General features: G+C 39.9%; 1 protein-coding gene across 1 annotated transcript in view; it reads left to right on the top strand.

The window, feature by feature from the left end:
- The window catches only part of CACNA1C (calcium voltage-gated channel subunit alpha1 C), a 714,429-nt gene that overhangs the window by 109,750 nt on the left and 583,990 nt on the right, over positions 1-20,689 (top strand). The window contains exon 3 of the mRNA XM_074938754.1: positions 383-487. Coding sequence (XP_074794855.1) covers positions 383-487 — 105 coding nt within the window. The remainder of the gene's footprint in view (positions 1-382; positions 488-20,689) is intronic.

Below are 20,689 nucleotides of genomic sequence, written 5' to 3'. Positions count from 1 at the left end.
TAAATGACAGCTGTATATGGACAAGAGAAACTGTATCACAAAAAAAAAAAAAAGAGAGGTCCAGTCTGAATAGGCATTTCTATTAAAAATAGCACAACTATACATGAGGGGAAAATAAAGTAAAATTCAATCTAAATAAAAGAAGAAAAAACATTTAAGAAATCTGTGTTTACTCTGGCACGCGACTGGCCTACACTGCTTTTGACATATTAGGAAGAATCTTGGCTGGGACCTCCTAAAAGCACTTAAAAAGGCATATGTTTCTTTTCAGAATATAAGGGTCTTGGAATGTTTTCTTTAAACAGAATTCTTATAAATCTTTTTTTTTTTTTTACTTGTGTGCACGCATTTCAGAATAACTTCCTTAACTCCATTCCTCAGACCATTTGAAATAATTATTTTACTGACTATTTTTGCCAATTGTGTGGCCTTAGCTATCTATATCCCCTTTCCAGAAGATGATTCCAATGCCACCAATTCCAATCTGGTAAGTCCTCACAGATGTCCAATTTTACTCTTTTGTAGACCTTGTTTAAAACTGACTGGAGAGTCTGTCAGGAGCTAAGGAGAAAATAAGGCATGCATCAACTCCATACAACAGAACTGTGGATTTTAGTTTTGAATGCTGTATTGCTCTTTATTCATATTAGCACCTGTCTCATCAAGGCCTGTTGTAAGAAAGAATATTCCAAAAAACGGTGAGAATCCTGTATGTGGTGTTTTGGTTAGTAAATCTGTGTGTGCTGTAGAAGTGTTTGGTAAATTTAAACTACAGGTGTTTTCAGAATATCTTTAATTATTGATTGCTATGCCTTTGTTTCATTAAGTGTCTTTGTGTAATTGATAAGGTCCTTCTCTCAGGCGGTGTACAGCAGTGCAGCTTGGTGTCTAATTTCTAGGAAGCTCGTTGGGACTTGTGTGTGTTTGAAGGACTTTTTTTCTCATGCCTGGGAAGATTTCTGTTCCTGTTTCCATTGATGCAAATGCCACTATTTTGGGATAGGCTGTCCATGGAAAAAGGAAGGAGTGTTTACTTTTGGCTTAGTGTGAAGTCATAGCAAAGAACTCTGTTAAGGCAGAGCACAACACAAAACAGAGGTCTGGAATGCAATCCACAGAATTAGAATAAAATTTAGCCTTCCCTCTGAAAATATCATGTGAATAAATCTAATGATCTGATTGGGACAGCATGAAGTCTTACTCTGGGAGGGTGAGACTTGAGATATTGTTCTCTTACCCCAGTTGAAACTCTGTCACATGAGAGACCTTTTGGATGGATAGAGTGGGGGAAATAAGGGCCATTTCTCCTAAACAGAGACAGCTGGCATGTATGACCTGTTAAAAATGTCATGCTATTCTCTGGGGAACTGGTCGTTTTGATTAAATATTCTCTTGAAGTTGTCTAAAACAAATTGCAGTAAAAATAAAGACTTTAGATCTTTCCTGGAACACAGATCCTGGGTAACATCTTAAACTTACTCTTTTGCTCTGAGAGAAAAGGCAGGTGAGGTAATACCTTTTATTTGACCAAGAAGAGATATTAGCTGACCCACCCTGTCTCTCTAGCTGATGCTCGCCCATTGGGGGACCTAAGCAGGAATATTTTTGCCCACCCCCAGTACTAAAACAGGCAAGTTCTTATAATAAAAAGTGAATAGGGGGCCCCCTTTGAGCTGTTTGGGGCCCTAAACAATTGCTTAGTCTGCTTCTGCCTAGCACCGGTTCTGCAAACAACCTTCTTGCTTTGAAACGTCTCTAAAAAGTTAAAAACAGGGAAGAAGTGTGTGCCTGTTCATATGTTTTCAGCCATTTTCCGCTTAGCTTCAAACTCATATTGGGTTTTCAACAAGGATGTTTGTGAGTTGGTATCGTGACCTATTGCTGTTTGTCCTGCTTTCTGATTGAACCGTTGGAAACAGAGTGCTGGATGATGATGATGATGGGTTGTGTGGGTGTGCGGATAATTTACTTTAACAGTAAAACACGTCCCTTTTCAGCAATGGACATCTTGTAATAAAAGTCAAACGATAGTTTCTGTATCTTATACAAACAGGAATTTCCCTTAATGGCCATTATAATAAACAGAATGCTGTGTTCTTGTCTACTATACATTTTGATTTATAACATTAAAAGATACAAATGAAGCAGATTTGAAGCTTGGAGGACTTCAATTTCATCCTATTCCAGAGCTAAGTTAAATTGGGCTGAAGATACTTGTCTTATTTCAGCATCATGAAACTACTGGATAATGGCAACTGAGTAACATTTCAGATAAACTTTGGTAATAGGATCAGGTAGACTGAAGTTGGCCTGTCTGGCATTATGATTAAAATTAAGTTGAGCAGCTGCCATGCAGAGATCTGTTGCACACATATGGTACCTCTGTTTAATATCTCACCTCATCCCATGACCGTCCTATCAAAACACCTCCCCTTATTTGTGGGTGATATAATATAAAATACAAGAATTCCTAGGGATAGGTTAGTAAAAGGTGTCCACTTTGCTTGGGGCTGGGTACAAATAATTCATGTATTTGGGCAGCTGGTCTAGGGAGTTAGGGGAAAGAAAAAAAATTAACTGTTTCCCTATATCCTGTTGTTGTTTTTTGATCTCAGTGGAATAACAATTTAAAATGTCAGCAAAGGCTCACATGGTAGGTCAGATGTCCAATGGCAGTGAAGTGGGGTTTCATTCAGTGGCAGTAAGGCTTTACTTTGCATTATGTGCTGGGCCCTGGAGCATTGACTGCTGAATGGCCTCTTGTCCTGCCCCTTGTAAAAGGGGCATTCCGTTAAAATCAATAGAATGTCATAGACATAACCTGGTTGGTTCATCCTAAGGGAAACCTCCCCTTTGCTGAGTTAAGCTTTCAAGCTGTATTTCATTCAGTACAGAGTTCTACCTGTTAACAGTTTGTTTTTTCCCAAAAGGTGATATGCACAGGTTTTAATATTTGTACCCTGGAATTAAAAAAAAATACATTGTATAAACTATTTCACACACAGTGCATTCCAAAATGCTTCACAGAAATGTGGAATATAATTAGTTAAATATTAAGCAATAGCTAAGGTAGAGCAGAGCTAAGAGGTTTAGATAAGGGTGAAAAGATGTGTTCTGCAGAGAGTTGGAATGAGATGGAGTGCTGATGGGGCACAGAGGTAGAAGAAAATTGTTCCAGAGCTCATCAACTGCAAAGCAGAGGGCTCTTGCACTGAAATAGCCAAATTGTGTGGAAGGGACAGAGAAAGAAGGGCTTTAAGTGCAGAGAGAAGGATTATAAACCAAACATACTCCTGTTCTAAACCCAAATGTATTTTGTGGACTACTTTTGCTTGATGCAAACGCTAAGCTGTCAGTTTATTTTATTCTCTAGTTTAGGAGTCTAGAACCTCAAAGGATTATTTCTGCAATAGAAAGGGTGTGTCCTATTTCACTGTGGGTATGTTAATATTGTGTGCAGATGGGCATATACTGTGTTATCCCTTTCTTTTTTAAAGAGTCAGTCTGACTGAAAGGAAGCAGAATGTGTCCAACTGCCCAGGAAAAATCTTCACTTAGGTAACAAGTCTTGCTTCACATTCACTTTGCAATTTCATTTGGGGTGGGAGGGGGAAGATGGAGCATTACCATAACAATTCTTCCATCCCTGATTTTCTGAGACATGGAGAACCTTCTTCAAGAGACATATTACCCAGTATGTGATGTGTAACAATTCTTCTTCTTCTTTTGTTTTTTACAAGGTTTGACAGAGAAAAACAACTGTTTTCCAATAAACTGGCACACTTTTCTCAGGCTGTGAATGCTACTTTTCTAATATCTCATTGTCACTTTTAAAGCAACTTTTTCTTTTGAGATGGGGGACAATTAAAACAATTTTTTAAAAAAGTTAATGGCAAGGTTGTTGGGTGGTTGTTGGGAGAAGAGGGAGTTGTGGACTGTGTGAACTTCCACGAGTGCTTTTCTTTTTGTGTGAAGCTGAGCAAAATGGTGGCTAATGTGGATTCACTGAATAATTATGATCTGGGGAAATTCTACCGGTGAGGGTATGAGATTAATCAAAAGTCAAACAGGACATATTTGTACTCTCCATAAGAGTCTTGCTCAGAAGTACATACACCTCACTCCACATGGATAATATCCACTGTTACACATTCACCTCCCTCTTTTTATCACCTTTGCCATTAGGTACGATACCTACTCTGCACTAAATCAGAAGCTAGGAACATACATGAGTCTTATACGCAGTTCAAATAGCACAGGCCCTTACCATCTGAACTGAAAGAGAATCTTCGTAACATGTTAAGATGTTAATATAGGATCAAGGACATACAGATGAAAAGTTCTGGTTCCATCCGTGATGGGCACTTCTACACATATACACTAACCAGTTCATTAAAATATTAATATAGGACTTGCTATCCTGGATTACACCATCAAGCCACTTTAACTGGGTGTAGTGATGTAGACTGGGTTGTGGAGAGTTGCCCATAAATGTGTTAGGTTCCTGGGGCTGATTGGAAGCCCCCTTCCTCAGCGCTCTGCATGGTTATAAATGTGTTTTTTGGGAGTGACTCCAACAGGCTGCTGTCACATTTGTTGTTAGACTGTCAGTGATGCACAGTATTATCACCTAATGGTGCTGATGCACCATGCAGACAGGGTCCCACAAGTTCCATTAGCCCGGCTGTTAGATGGCTCCCTCTGTTTCTGCCTTGACGATGAGAGATTCCTGCAGTCAAGCAAGGAGTCAGGAAAAGAGTCAGTGTATAGCTGCCCTTCTTTCTCAATCAAGTAACAGAGAAAGAAGAGAGTGAGTCAGGGGTCATTGAAACCTCTCCCAGCCCATCACCAGTCAGGCCCCCAAAAAACAGTGGCATGAAACCCAGGCTGCATCCTTACTCAGCCAGTCCAGGAGTTTTCCACTTCCCCTTAATTCAAACCCAAATCAGGGGAATTTTGGGGTGAGTAGCCAGGTCTCCAAGACAAATATTGTTGAAACCAACAGGGGACGGGGGGAGAGAGGAAAAAGAGATGGAATGTATGAGCACTGATGACATGAAAAGGAGAGCAGAATTCAAGAGCTTAAGGAATGATGGACACACAACTGATTAATTGATTGGCTAAGGACAGAACTGATTACATGACTGAGAGGGAGCTACAGCAGATGAACTGGGGAAAGAAAAGACAGAATTGAATTGTCTGGGGTGGGGAGACTGGGTAAGAACTGCTTGGAAAGGGGCATGCAAAACTGATTAACTGTTGGTTAGTGAATGTGCATACAACTGGACTGAATGGGGGTGGAGACGAGGAGAACAGATTGTGGGGGAGCATAGGATGAATATTGCTGTGGCCACCTGGCACCTTCCAGTCAAGAACTGCCTCTAATTCAGTGTTTTTCCTTCAGCAGTGGCTAGCGCTGTACCTGTTCCAGAGAAAGGCCAAGTCTCCACATAACAAATAATCAAATCATGTATACATTTTTAATACTCCAGAGTATTTCTGTATTTACCAGGCAGGCATGCAGTGGTCATAAAGACACTCAAAAGGATACTGAGGTGTACAGTGGAATGACCAGAACTTTTTATAACATTTTATGGTACAATTTGCCTGGTGTAAGGAATACTGGGCCATATTCACCAGTGATTTACACACTGTGCAATCCCAGTCAATGGACTAACTGTGGTGCATTGGTTAGTTTAGTGTTTTAAAACTCTTTTTCCAAATCAAAATCTTTGACTACATTCACCCATAGACTTTTATTGGTTCTTGAATAGCTTCTGGGCATCATGCATATGTTTGATTTTTCATTTCTTCCTTTTTTATGTGTGTCCATGCAATTCAAATGTTTTGTTTAGTTTTTTAAGGTAAAAGTACATATGAATGGCCACTTTTTAAAACAGCAGACATCTGTGTTTATAAATTTAGGGTCTGAGCTGCCACTGACTTCAATGAGCGTGATATCAGGCTGTTGAAGTCCTGTAATAATAGAAATATGCATGTAGCTTCTACAGTTTTCATATTTACTTCTCCTTCCCACCCACTTTGTGTTCACTAAAAACTTATTACACGTACAAATGGAAGGGAATAGTATTAAATGCAAAATCATTTTGGAACTAATGAACTCAACTAAGGTTTTGTTTAAATTTTCAAATGAAAAAAGCTCACACATAGGGCTGTGTATTCTCTCAGTGTAGTCAGGAAAAATGAAGCTAGTTTGAGGGGAATTAAAGTTAGCCTGTTGTTTGGCTGTAGTTGATATGGAGTCTTTGTGCTTGTTATTCCTGGCTATTATGCATAAAAACAGAGATAATGTACCTTTGGAATAAAACTATAGGCTGCCTAAGATAGGAAGCTGAGAAGAAAATGCTTCTGTCATTTTACTGGCAATTGTAAAATGGCACACCTGGTCAGTGTCACAGCATGGTGATAACATAACTAGGTTAAGACGAAGATTTGCAACACATTCCATGTAACACAGCTCACTTGACTGTTTATGCTTTTGGATAAATAGGAGAAAATTCGTTGTGGTGTTTTGATGGCCCTGCTTTCCCTTTCTTGAACTTTTTATAGCGAGGAAATCCTGTGCTACAATAGTTAAACTAAAAATTCTTTTTCTACACTCATTTTTGTGTGTGTTTGCAGTTGGATGTTACCTTTTGATTAACTTCTTACAACTGAAATATGCACTTGGAGCAAGAAAGATGGGATTTGTACATGCCTGTCAGAGATTGTGCCAGCCAGACTGCTTGTGAGTGTGCCTGCCTGGGGAAAGTGGGCTTGCCTGTAAGATAGAGTACAAATATATGTCTAGTTTGCTGACTGGCAATTACGTTTGTATCCAATTGTATGTATGATGTCTGTACAAAAAAGAAAAAAGTATGTTTAATCTTTCTGCATTTTGTATTAGACACACAATGAATGGGTATATAATACTGTGGCTTGATATATTGTAAATCTAGATACTGGTAAAAAGAAGCCTAATCAGTTTGCTCATCACAGAATTCTGAAGGTCAGATACTAAAGTGGCATTCTTGCAATCATATGGTCCCTTCCATTGTACAAAGTCAGAAGTAAATTTACAAATAAGATTTTAAATAAAATGTAGTGTTTCTCACTGTTTGAGTTGCCAGCTTGAGACACCTTGGATCTGATATTCCGAACTTCTGAGCACTCACAGCTTCAACAGAAGTCAGTAGGTGCTGTGAATGTTCAGCATCACTGGCAGTAATGCAGCATGGTCTGGGTGTGGAGTCAGGCAGTTCAAATCCTTATCCTGGCTTTGTCATTAAGTCACTGTGGCCTCAGGCAAGTCTCTGTCTCACCTTTCCCAGCTGTAAAATAGGACGCTGCTGCTCTCATTCATTTAAGTCTAGTAGGAGATAAATTCATTTAAGTTTATGAGGCACACTGATACTATGGTGATAAGTGCCCTAGAAAAGCCCATCAAGAAAAGAATAATTGTGTATTCATCCCATAGTGTGAAATAAGTATGGCGGTGGCCCGTGATTGAGTGATGAGGATAAAAATAGTGAACAGCTACCAGGGTGGATTTGATTTAAATCATGATTTAAATCACTAGTCAGGAAGACTCAATTTGATCATGGATTTCTACATAAAAGTGCATTCTTGTTGGTTGTTATAACCTTAATACATATTCTTCACAACTCAGAGATAGATGTAGGTTTCATTTTTAGAAGGTACACTTTATACATTTTCAAAATGAATCACTTTAAAAACTTTTCAAATTAGTGTTACAGCTATATCAGAAAATGAATGGTTGTTTGGTTATTTCATTTACCAAAGGTAATTGAAGCAGATATTTATGAAGTCATTGGGAGGTGAACTATCTCTAATTCAACAGGTTAATCATTAATATTTGGAGGATCTTCTTGCCATGCTGTATTAGGAGGAGAACATCACCAGACAGACATTTAAATTGTTTTATTTAACTAAAACAACAACATTATGTATTCTGGATTTTTTTATTCAACAGCAAACATATAATATTTTAACAAAACAAGCACATGAATTTTTGAATTTAGTTAAACATTCAAGTTTTTTAAAATCAGGTTTGTTTTTGTTAAAATTGTTTTTAACTAAAATAGTTAAATGAAATATTAAAAAAAAAATTAAATCCACTACGTCAGCCAGGTCAGCATGAGAATCTTAAAATATTGGCTTCTGCAGCTAACTCAGTCGTCTTCACCTTCATTTTCCTGTTTGTTCATAATCTGGAAAAGAAAAACAAGCTTTCCTGCTTTTTCAGGTCCCAAACGATTTCTCAGTTTGGAATGAATTAGTCCAAAGGAAGAAAATATTCTTTCTACACCAGCAGAAGAAGTTACTGCTGTTAAAAGGGAGATTATCACTTCAACACTCTCTGAATCCAAGTGCTTAAGTGACATCCAGCAGTTTGCTGGTGTGACTTTCTTTAAAACATCATCAGCAAACATATATTTCTTGAATGGTTCTTATTCCCAAACTGGGTCTCTTTTACAGTCTGCTGCCATTATAGGTTTTCCCTTCTAGTGAGAGAATGCTATGGTAGATCTCAAATCAATGAAGGCTACACTCAGAAAGACCTCAAGACTTCTGGAATATGCTGCTCAAACAGTTTCACTTTTGTTTCTACTGCCTGTCCCTCCCTTCTCACATTTATCTACAGACTTCTCCTTGACCGGATCTATTCCGCCCCCAACAATCTTCTAGTCATTGAACTTTTTGAAACTTTGCACTTTTAGAGAGAGGTAAGGAATTGACTCTGTGTACACAAATTTGCAGAGGGACAATAAGGTTGAAGTCTGTTATTTCTCACCTCTATATATTATTTATTTTATTTATTTACAAACATTTTTGCTGTTAACAAGCATGTTATCTCTGGAGACACAAATCCACAGTTTGAGAACGGCAAAACTAAGCATTTCTGGTGGTATCTTCTAGACTGAGCACTGAGTCCCATTGGGTAGATAGAAAGATTAGCCCCTGGAACCCCATAAAATTGGGTCCCTAATCCATGAACTATTGGAACTCATTTACAAAACTTTTCTTAAACATTACATTAATATATTGTCTCATACTATAGAATTAGAATTTATAATCCCTATTCCATGATGAGATATATTTCAGCTATAATGTATCTTAATTAAAACTATCTTTAGATAGGTTTTTTCCTCAAAAAGCATTCTATCAAAAAATCCGATTTAAATAAAAAAAATCCGATTTTTAAATTTTCTTAAAATAATTGATTTTTATCCACCCTGACAGCTACCTCACTCCCTGGGCACCATCCACCCTGTGCACTGAATGTCGGGGGTGGGGGGGGGGTCCTGTGGGAAAAATCCTATGTGATCATGTAATTAAAAACTGCAGAATAAGGCATGTGCACAAGGGTGGCAAATTAAAGTTCAAAGAGTAACTTAAACTGTGGGATTTCCTAAGTTTCATGTGCTTGACTTTGTAACCTAAGTAACATTTTTAATGTAATTTCTGAATGTGCATACAGTGGAACCCCGATTATTCGATCTAACTGGGACCAGGGCCAGATCGAATAACCAAAAATCTGGATAAACCGGAGAATGGGTGGTTGGCCTTGAGCTGTGAGCCTGAGGTGGCCGGGCCTTGGGCTGTTGCACTGACAGAAGGAGCCTGGGCTGTCCAGGGCTGACAGCAAGTGTGCCAGCTGGCCAAGGCTCACAGCCAAAGCCCCAGCCATGTGGGGCTCAAAGCCTGAGCCCCACCACCGTCAAACCCAGGTGGCCAGTGGTTTGGTTAATAAGGAGAGCCGGATAATGGAGGCTTGGTTAAATGGGATTCTACTGTATATATTAAAACAATGTTATTATTAAGATTGCAAAGTCAAAAACTCGAAAGTACTTTACTTGACAACCTTCATGTTCTTTTAACATAGTTTTTTAAAAAAAAATGTAATTTCCTAGGTTCTAAAAAGCAAACTAAAAAACAAATTCAATTATATGGCATCGTATTAACACCACCATGGTTCATCAGCAAGACTGGAACCTTTGAATCAATCACACAGACCTCTGCCACTTGAGCTAATGGTAATGGATAGCAGTAATAGATTGTTATCCTCTATGTGAACCAGCACAAGAGGGGGGTTGAGACAAGCACTTCACCAGAGTGGTTCACAGATATTTGCTGACAGCAAAGGAATGGTGAGACTCAGGAATTGTGGGTATCATTCTACATTCTGGAGGGGAGTGTGATCTAGTGAGCACAGACACTTCTTCCTGTCTTCCCCAAGCTTGACCTCATCCTCACCAACCTGTCCCTGTCCCAGTCCGGTCTCCTCCCTACCTCTAGCTCCGTGTCTCAGTCCCATTCTCCTTGCCTACCCAGACCTGGTCTTCACTTCTCAGGCTTCTCATCCTATCCCCTCCCAGGCAACTCCTCATCTGATTTGTGTCTTCCTTCCCCACTCTACTGGCTCCCAGTTTCCCTCCCTGGATTCCAGTGGCTGAGCAAAATGGCAGGGGGGCGAGACTGTCTCCCCAGCAGCTTTCAGGGGTATGTGTGGTGCCTTTTCATGGCAATAGGTATAACTGAAGGTGGCACCACCAATGATCCATTGACCGTCCCCGTCTCTCCCAGCTCTGCCACTGCTCAGAACCTGGCTCCGGTACTGGGTTCCTCATCTAATCTCTCTCCCTGTCCAGGCCTGTCCTTGGCTGTCACTGTCTCTTTGTCCAGCCAGTTCAAGTCACCTCCTGCTCCTCCTCCAACCTGTGCCCCCTCCCCTCCCAGCCAATGGGCTTCCAGTCCCTGCCCCCACTTCCTTTACTGGCTTTCTCTGCTCTCCCTGCCTACTGCCAGTCAGAGTTCCTATTCCCTCCAATCTCCAGTCCCAGTCTCACTAGATTCCTTGGTCAGATGGTCCCATTTCTCTCCCAGATGACTCCACTTTCTCCTCCACTGGCTCTGGCCCCCTTCCCCTGGTCCAGTTTTTGTCCCTTCTGCACTGAAATCGGACAGCTTCCTCCTCCACACTGCCTGAATGCCAGCAGGGAGGTCACTGGGAGCGCAAAGAGACAGGTTCCCGGTTTTTAGTTCCAGTGCCCAGTCCCACCCCAGCCAGGAGCAGCTGGGAGCAGAAATTACAGGGAAAGACTTCTGAGCCCAAATAGCTTGGCTCTGAGCACATTCAGTCACTATGTGGGGTTGGAGCATGTGCAATCTCCTCAGCACTAGGAACTGTGACAGGCTCAACTATGCTCCATTAGGATGGCATCTTTGGAGACTGTAGCTGTTTAGCTCTAGCAAGTGTCTACTGAGTATGTTAACTGCAATTTTTCAAAGGCTTATAATTTGGCCAAATTTGGGTTAATTTTCATGGGGTCAGCAGAAGGCAAATCTCTGACACCCAGGCCATCCCTTGCCAAATTTCAAGTCCCTGCTCCAAAGCATGAGGGTGCTAGAGCATTTCAAAGAAAAGGTCTTCAGAATGTTGAACATGGGTAAAATATATTTTTCTTACCCTCATTCTTAGAAACATCTGAACTGATTTGGCTAAAATATTTTAAAAATACTCAGCTTGAGTCAGCCATCCAGCATGGAAAATTTCAGCCCAAATGGTTAAAATTTGGCAAAGCTATGTGTGATGGGTTGGATCACAGAAACCCGCTTAGGGCTGCCACCTGATGTGCCAAGACTACTTCTGCCCCTGCCTTCCTTGCCAGCATGGGACTCCAGAACCATGCCTGGCTGTGCCAGACACGCTTGCTGGCCACAAACACAGACCCAGGTCTGAACCACGTCCCACAAACTGCAAGCTTAACTGAGAGCAGCTTACAGAAGTGTGCCTGTCTTTAACATTCAGATACCCAACTCCCAATGGGGTCCAAACCCCAAATAAATCTGTTATAAATTGTTCGCCCTCTATAACACTGATAGAGAGATATGCACAGCTGTTTGCCCCCCCCCCCAGGTATTAATACATACTCTGGATTAATTAATAAGTAAAAAGTGATTTTATTAAATACAGCAAGTAAGATTTAAGTGGTTCCAAGTAGTAACAGACAGAACAAAGTGAATTACCAAGCAAAACAAAATAAACCCCCCAAATCCATGCTGATACAGTAAGAAGCTGAATGCAGATAAAATCTCACCTCAGAGATGTTCCAGTAAGCCTCTTTTACAGACTAACCTCCTTCTAGTCTGGGTCCAGCAAGCACATCACATCACACTCACAATTTGTTAGTCTCTAAGGTTCCACAAGTACTCCTTTTCTTTTTGCGAATGCAGACTAACACGGCTGCTACTCTGAAACCTCACATCCCTTGTAATTACTGTCCTTTGTTCCAGTTTCTTTCAGGTATCCCTGGGGGTGGAGAGGCTATCTCCTTAGCCAGCTGAAGACAAAATGGAGGGGTCTCCCAGGGGTTTAAATAGACTTTCTCTTGTGGGTGGAGACCCCCTCCTCTCTCCTATGCAAAGTCCAGCTCGAAGATGGAGTTTTAGAGTCACATGGGCAAGTCACATGTCCATGCATGACTCAGTTTTTTACAGGTAGCAGCCATGGGTCACATGCTACCTTGAATGTTCTCAAGTAGACTTCTTATGTGGATTGGAGCATTCCAAGACCTTTTGTCCCTTAAGTGCTTCTTGATTTGCACATTTCTTTCTCAAGAAGCTGACCAAATGTTTTACAAAGGTTACTTAAAAATCAAGCCAGTACACAGCCAATATTCATAACTTTGACTACAAAAATGATACATGCATACAAATAGGATTAATAGATTCAGTTATCATAACCTTTACAGAAATATGTTACATGGCATATGTAGCATAAAACATATTCTAGTTATGTCATATATACATTCATAAGCATATTTCCAGAAAGCCTTATGTGGGGTACCGTGTCACTATGAACAGCTGAAAACAGGTTCACAATAACGTGAAGCACTGGGCAACTTTAAAAACAGCACTGCCTGTAATAAAATTGTCGATATGAATGTATAACAAAATGGGTTACAGAATGAATAATATAATGAAAATCATATAATAGTTACAGAATTAAATAATAGATGATATATAATGCTGTAACTGTATTAAGTATAATTATATTACGCAATTTGTAATGCAGTTAGAGAATAGGGACTTGTCTACACTGGAAAGTTTTACGGGCAACGTTCTGTTGGCATACTGCTATCAACATAGCTTTTTCAGCAGAGTATGTATACATTTAGCTGCCTCTGCTGATACAGTGTGTCCTCGCAGCATCAGGTTACATTGTAAAAGATGTGTAGCACTGGGCAGGCATCTGTGTCCACCCCATGCCACCCTCTGGCACATTATTTTGTGGGATATTTTTGTGCTGTGTTGTCAGATAATAGCACTCCTTTCAGGGAACTGTGGGAATCTGAGGTCAAATTCCCACAGTTCCTGCTGTTTCAGCCTATAATCTACTTGTTTTTGCACCATTTTTAAAAATCCACACAGTTCCCTCTGGTCCATCCTGTTATATTTTCAGCTACTTTTAAATTTCTCCTGGTTCTCACTCAGACCTGCATCATCTACTTCCCCTTTCTCAATGAGCTCCTCCTCATTCTGCAGTTCTGGGCCCTCCCCACCTCTGGAGGTTGTGAGGTATCCACTGTCCATGATGGGTTAGGTGAGGGATCCCTGCGCAGTATGGCATTGAGCTCTACACAATAGTGGCATCTTTTGGGGGCAGCACAAGATTTTGTTGCCTGCCTTTGTCCTCTGGTAAATATCCTGCAGCTCCTTCTTCTTTTCCTGGCAGTGGCATTCATACTTGTCGTACCCCAGCTTCTGCATTGCCTTTGAAATATTGGAATGTACATCTTTATTCCTGCAGGAATTCCATAAACCTACCGGCACAGCTCCTTCCCCCCACAGACTAAGGAAATCCAGGACCTCTTTCCTGGACCAGACAGCAGCATGAGGTTAAGCTGGAGTTTTACCTGGAGCCATACCTGTACAGGCGTGCATGCAAAGGTGAGCTAGCAGGAAAAGAGGCTTCGAGTCACTGGGACCCCTGGCAGCAGAGTTAAATATTCAACCAGAGCGGTCACTGCCACAGGGACAGGTGCATTCTGGGCTTGTTGCTGGAGGACTGGTTGTACCAGTACAGGTATTTCTGCATTCACACAGCCATTGTGCCAGTAGAACTGTGCCAGTAGAGGACGTATGTTGTTCAGGGAACTGGTTTAAATTCACCAGCAAAACTTCAGGGTTTTGTTGGCAGACTCAAAATTGTGTGTGGACGTGGGCAAGGCTATGTGGACAGAAGGCAAGTTTTGCTGGTAAAACTTTGTAATGTAGACCAGGCATAGTAGAGGGAGAGGTACAGACTGGGGTGGGGGATGTTGATTTTCATATGACATTTGAAAAAGAAATACATAACTTCTGTGGCAGAGAGAGATATTATCTGGGAAGTCTGTTCCAGGTAGCAGGAGCTGCAGATGAGAAGCCTCTTGTGCCAACAGCAACAGAGCTTGTTAGAATAGATAGATGTGCTAGCCTAGAAGAGGGCTCAGGAAGAGATGTGGGGAGAAAGAAATTCTGTGTGGTAAACTGGAATAAGTACATAGGAGCATTTAAAATCAAAAAGGGCAATTTTGACCTGGATTCTGAAATAGATGTGGAGCCTCTGGAGGTATCTTCAGAATGGTGGTACTATCTTTAGATTATATTCAAATTGTATATTTTGCTTATGGAAGGTCCATACTTCAACACAAATGCTACTTCCCCAACCATTTTCCCCTTTAGTTTTAAACTGTTTAAATTTCTGAGTGATCATATTATAATGATGTCCCTTTAGAAATCTCAGGTCGGTACCTTCTTTGCGTTTTGTCAAATCTGCTGTGAAAGTGTTCTTAAAATGAACAAGTGCTGGGTCATCATCCAAGACTGCTATAACATGAAATATATGCAAAATGTGGGTAAAACAGAGCAGAAGACATACAATTCTCCCCGAGAGAGTAAAGTCACAAATGTAATTGATGCATTATTTTTGTAATGAGCATCAACAGAATGGAAGCATGTTCTCTAGAATGGTGGCTGAAGCATGAAGGTGCATATGAATGTTAAGTATATCTGGCATGTAAATACATTGTAATGCCGGCTACAAAAGTGCCATGCGAATGCCTGTTCTTACTTTCAGGTGACATTGTAAATAAGAAGCAGGCAGCAGTATCTCCCGTCAATGTAAACAAACTTGTTTGTCTTAGCAATTGGCAGAATAAGAAGTGGGACAGAGTGGACTTGTTGGCTGTAAAGTTTTACTCTGTTTTGTTTTTGAGTGCAGTTATGTAACCAAAAAAAAAATCTGCATTTGTAAGTTACACTTTCATGATAAAGTGATTGCACTTCAGTACTTGTATGAGGTGAATTGAAAAATACTATTTCTTTTGTTTATCATTTTTACAGTGCATATATTTGTAATAAAAAATAATATAAAGTGAGCACTGAGCACTTTGTATTCTGTGTTGTAATTGAAATCAATATTGAAAATATAGAAAAACATCTAAAATATTTAATAATTTTCAATTGGTATTCTATTGTTATAAGTGCGATTAATTTTTTGAGTTAATCGCGTGAGTTAACTGTGATTAATTGACAACCCTAGTAGCTATTTGTAAATCCTGAAAATCACTGTAGGTGCATTGGATGTTCCATACATTTGTGTTCAGGGAAAAGAGCACAAATGAAGGGGATGCAGGGAGAAGTTTACAGTACTGGGTTCGTCGGTATACTTTATTCCTTATCTCTGTAAAAATAATAAAACCTTGAAGCCCTGGAAATGTTCAAAATAAAGTCAAGAGAAAACTGCAGGTACTGTTTGCACTAATGGTTTTGCTGAAGATTTACTTATCTTCCTACATCTTCAGGGTCTAGTCTCCCGCTAATCAGTACATAAAAATCCCGTTAATGATAAAAGGAGTTAAAGGTGAAGTAGACAGCTTTATGTAAAAGACCCATTTAGATTTCTTTATATGTAATTCACATTGTTGCAAATTCTGTAGTCAGTAATGAGGCAAAACTCCCACTGACTTTAGTGGGAACTTTGTTTGATTAAGGAACCTGTAATTTGACCCATTGCTACTAATGTACTGCATACTTGTGACAAACAGTTGCTGTAACCCCAGGCCCTGCTGTTATCTCCAAAACCTTTGGGTTTAAAGACAAAACACTGACCCCTTGTATCGTCACAAAAAATTAAAAAGGAAAAATCATCTTAATTTATAACTCCTTTAGAAACAAAAAAGAACAAAAAAAGGTGTTTGGTAAAGGAAGGGCAAAATCATCACAAGGGTAGGAGTCCTTTGCATCTCTGATGTAGAGGACTTTAGTTCTCTTCACTTGAGTTTGTCTGCATTTAGCCTAATGTTCCCAGCACCTGTTCAGAAGTTATCACACCTTGATATCACGGTCCTGGATTGCCTCTTCTGTGACATCTCCTTCTCCTACAATAAATGTCGTCAGCTACCATCTTGATGCCTGGGAGTCCCTCTAGTACCTGGTTGGTCTACACTGGAACACTTCTGGGACTGGACTGATACCCATAGTCATTTATACCCAGTGGTACCTGCCAAAACATGTGGCGGGGCAGTCAGGTGGCTGAATGGCTTATCCAGCTCAATGTGCCAGAACCCATTCTTGACAATGCAACACAGTGAACACTTTTGCCATGGATCAGTCGGTTAGTAAGTCCTCAGTCATTGGTAATGGCTAGTGGGTGGTACTCACGTCTGTCAGCCACTACAAACTGCAAGTGAGAATATCTCTTTTTTCATGAGTTCCTTATGGACACCCGGTATTCGCCTACTCTGGATAGTTTTCTTGTAAATCACCAACATTTGGACTGAATGCCCTTCAGAGCCTGCAACTGCTCCTCTCGAATTTGTAAAAAGGGGTTACCGTTGAGAAATGCAAGGATTTTTTTAAGATTGAGCCTGATTTACAGCCCAGGCCGATTTGAGGGGAAGGAGACTGGAACAAAAGCTATCGTTTCTGCATAGCAGAGCATTAATCACCAGGAGACTGGGCCTATCACTGATGCTGTTCTAGTAAGAAACAAAATATTGGAAGTTCACCAGTTGGGGGAGACTTCCAGCACATAGCAGGAAATCTTAATTAACATCTCCTTAACATATTCCATTTCAGCTGGGTATTGGAGTGCTGCCTTAATTTCCAATGTGCTGCAGCATATCTCCTTAGCACCTCATCAACATGTCCCATTGCACTTGGACACCGGAGCTGTCTTTGAATTTTCATATTTTAGTAACCTTTAGCTATAGCCTCAACAGCCTTCAGTGTATTTTTGTGTATGTGTGTGTGTGGACCTTTAAGGAATATGTATTTTGTTTGGCTGAGCCATTAGAAATTAATTATATTTGCAAACTGTCATAAATTCATGCTGTAAATTCATATCCAAACACTCCCGGTGAGCTTATCCATGCAGAACTTGGATTCTAAGTCAGTAGATCCTGACCTACACAGCATATGTATGGCTTGAAGACTGTGTCTGTGTTACCTCCTGCACTTGCTGATGTTACTACCTATGATAGTTGGTTTGGGTTCCCTCCAGCTGTGGTGTCAGCACCTTAAACCACATGGACTAAACTGGGCAGTGGCAGGATCCAGATGCCCAGTTCCCTACAGTACATGCTTTCCAACTGCAGCATTTAGAAGTTTCCCCAGATGTTTGTGTTGGCAGCTATGCAACTACTTTTCAAGCTTCCCTGTTAAACTTGCACTAATAGAGAGTGTTGGGATTTTGGAATGTTTCCTGTTTTACTGGTCTGTTGTTAGCTCATTGGCCATAAGGCTTGCCTACAGCAGTATGTTGGGATTGGATGCAGTGATCATCTACACATGATAGTCTTCATCTGGTCTATTAGAATATAATTCTATTTAGCCATAGCTTTGCTAAGCTTGTTAAAACTAACAAGTAATTACAGTTATTTCCAGACCTAAAATAATATCCAGAGATACATGCTTATGCAGTGACACTTTAAAAAGTATATTTTTAAATATGTACATTGAATATTAAACCACTGATATGCCAGGTACCTCTATCCAGAAATAGGCAGTGCATTCTGTATTATTATTATTATTGTTGCTATTAATTTAAAATCACTTATAGTGCGTAATTATCTTAGTGTCTTTTACAGCTGTATTCTCTAATGTGCCCTGATTTGTCATTTAACTTGTTAAAAAATTTCCAAATGATGTGGGGACTTTACAGCATTTAAAAACAGTAAAATTAAGTTGGTCAAAAGACTACAGAAGGACCCTTTCTCAACCACACAACTTAGTATGCCTACAGTGTAAAATCTGAACCCTGTTTAATTGAGATAATACAGCCAAACAAATGACCACATAGTTGCAGATTTTTTTAAAATTGCTGCATAATTATATTTCAGAACCTAAGCTTATGTTTTAAAAGGTCTCTTTTCCTTATGGTCACAAAGATAACCTTAAAAATTGGAACTGGATGTACACTGTTTCATGAATACTTGCCTGAGTCTGCAGACAGTATGAAAAAATACATCATGCTCCCATTCATCCCAGCTGGTTAACACTGAAATATAATTATGACCATTTAACTGTCAACATTCACAATGTCACTGCTGATTGATTAAGCAGATGCATGAAACTAATGTAGCAGATACTGGGTTGGGTTTTACTGGGTATCTAATTATTAAACGTTGCAGGGGTGGGAAGAAGAAATTCAGTTTTCTCTCCTATTGAAAGTCACCATTGCCCTTGACAAAAGGGAAAGCGGAGATTCAACTCCTCTCTAGTTCCAAAAGTCTTAACTGCTTTCTAGAGGACTAACTAGGTATTTGCTTATGCAAATATTGGAAATGCATGCATGATTGAAATAATTGGATATACACAGGAACAATTTTATCATCCTAAATCTTCTGAAAATGAGACTTTGTAAGTATAGTAGTCATAAAATATACAACAGCATTATGCATATGTGTGTAAATATGATGGATCAGATCTGCAGCTGGTATAAACTGATGTAGCTCAGTTACATTGATTTATACCTGCTAGGAAACTGGTTTCACGTCTGCTACTTTCTGTCCAACCAGTTTGACTGCATCCTAATTTTTATAAATCATTAACAATGTTTTTCCATCGTCAAACTGTAAATCAAGCTCAGTGGTGAATCACTGGTTTTTTTAAATAGATCTGGTCTTATTTAACATTCTCACGTTGTTCATTCTCATTTCACAGTCATAATTTTTTATCAGTCTCAAAGGAGCATAGATTGTGTGACTGTTTCATTCTGAAATAAACAAGTTCTAGTTATAGCCATCCTACCATCTAGCATTACTTTTTATTTATTGAAATTAAATGTCGAACACAGTTTTACAATGACCTTTACAAAATTACATTGTAGTTTCAGCATCACATTTTTTCTTTATATTGTTCATAAATATTAATGTCCAAACCAATTTTCTTTCCATTTTACACTGTCCCTATGATAGAATCAGCAACTGCTGCTTCTTTGTTTTCATCTTTCAAGCATTAGGTTGTTGAGTGCAAGTGTTTGACAGCCCAAGGGAGCAGGGGTAGAGTGAAGGAGCAGATGAGACAGAGAGTTAAGTGCCTTAAGACTTACAGAGGCTATGAAATATGAGAATGTGTTTGAGTCATTTAGATGGTCTTTCCATCCTGAAAGTCTCACTGGGCTGAAAAGACAGATAGACAAACACAACCTTTTGAAAAATATTTATACCTCACATAGGGCCCAATTCTGTCAAGTTCTGAGCATACTCATTCCCACTGATCTCAATATCTATCTATCTATCTGGGGAGGTGGAGGGTATAAGGGTATAAGAAGGAGGCATAAATTTGGGTAAAATTGTCATACAATATTTAATAATTAACTAGTGACACAACTGTGAAAATATTTCTGAGAAGTGTCTGCTGAAATAAATAGTCTGGTAGCTGATGGTTCCTTTTGGAACGCAAAAAGAAAAGGAGGACTTGTGGCACCTTAGAGACTAACAAATTTATTTGAGCATAAGCTTTCGTGAGCGTGGGTCATTACACAAAGTAAAACTACTTCCCCATGTTTATTCCCCACCCCCCACCCCCCACCATTCCTCAGACATTCTTGTCAACTGCTGGAAATGGTCCACCTTGATTATCACTACGAAAGGTTCTCCCCACCCCCGCTCTCCCGCTGGTAATAGCTCACCTTAAGTGATCACTCTCGTTACAGTGTGTATGGTAACACTCATTGTTTCATGTTCTCTATGTATATAAATCTCCCCACTGTATTTTCCACTGAATGCATCCGATGAAGTGAGCTGTAGCTCATGAAAGCTTATGCTCAAATAAATTTGTTAGTCTCTAAGGTGCCACAAGTCCTCCTTTCCTTTTGGAACAGTTTACCTTTGCTTTCACATAAAAATACTATATTGAAAAGGGATACCACAGAGTTATTGATCCTGCTCACAGGGAGAGAAAAATCACAGCTTGTATTCAGATGCTGCTCAAAGATTACTCATGTGCGTCTCTGCTCTATTCATCTCAGTTACTCAAGCCATTTTCAGTGCCAGGTGGGGAAACATTGTCAGACTCCTGTGTGAATTTACAAAGGTGTGTTTCAAACAGTCAGTGTTTTTTGTGGTTCTTTCCCCACCACACTGACCTGGCATAACGTGGCGGTCAGTCTCTGTGACTG

This window comes from Natator depressus, chromosome 1, assembly GCF_965152275.1.
Source record: "Natator depressus isolate rNatDep1 chromosome 1, rNatDep2.hap1, whole genome shotgun sequence".
NCBI lineage: Eukaryota > Metazoa > Chordata > Testudines > Cheloniidae > Natator > Natator depressus.
This window is presented reverse-complemented; position numbering and strand designations above follow the sequence as displayed.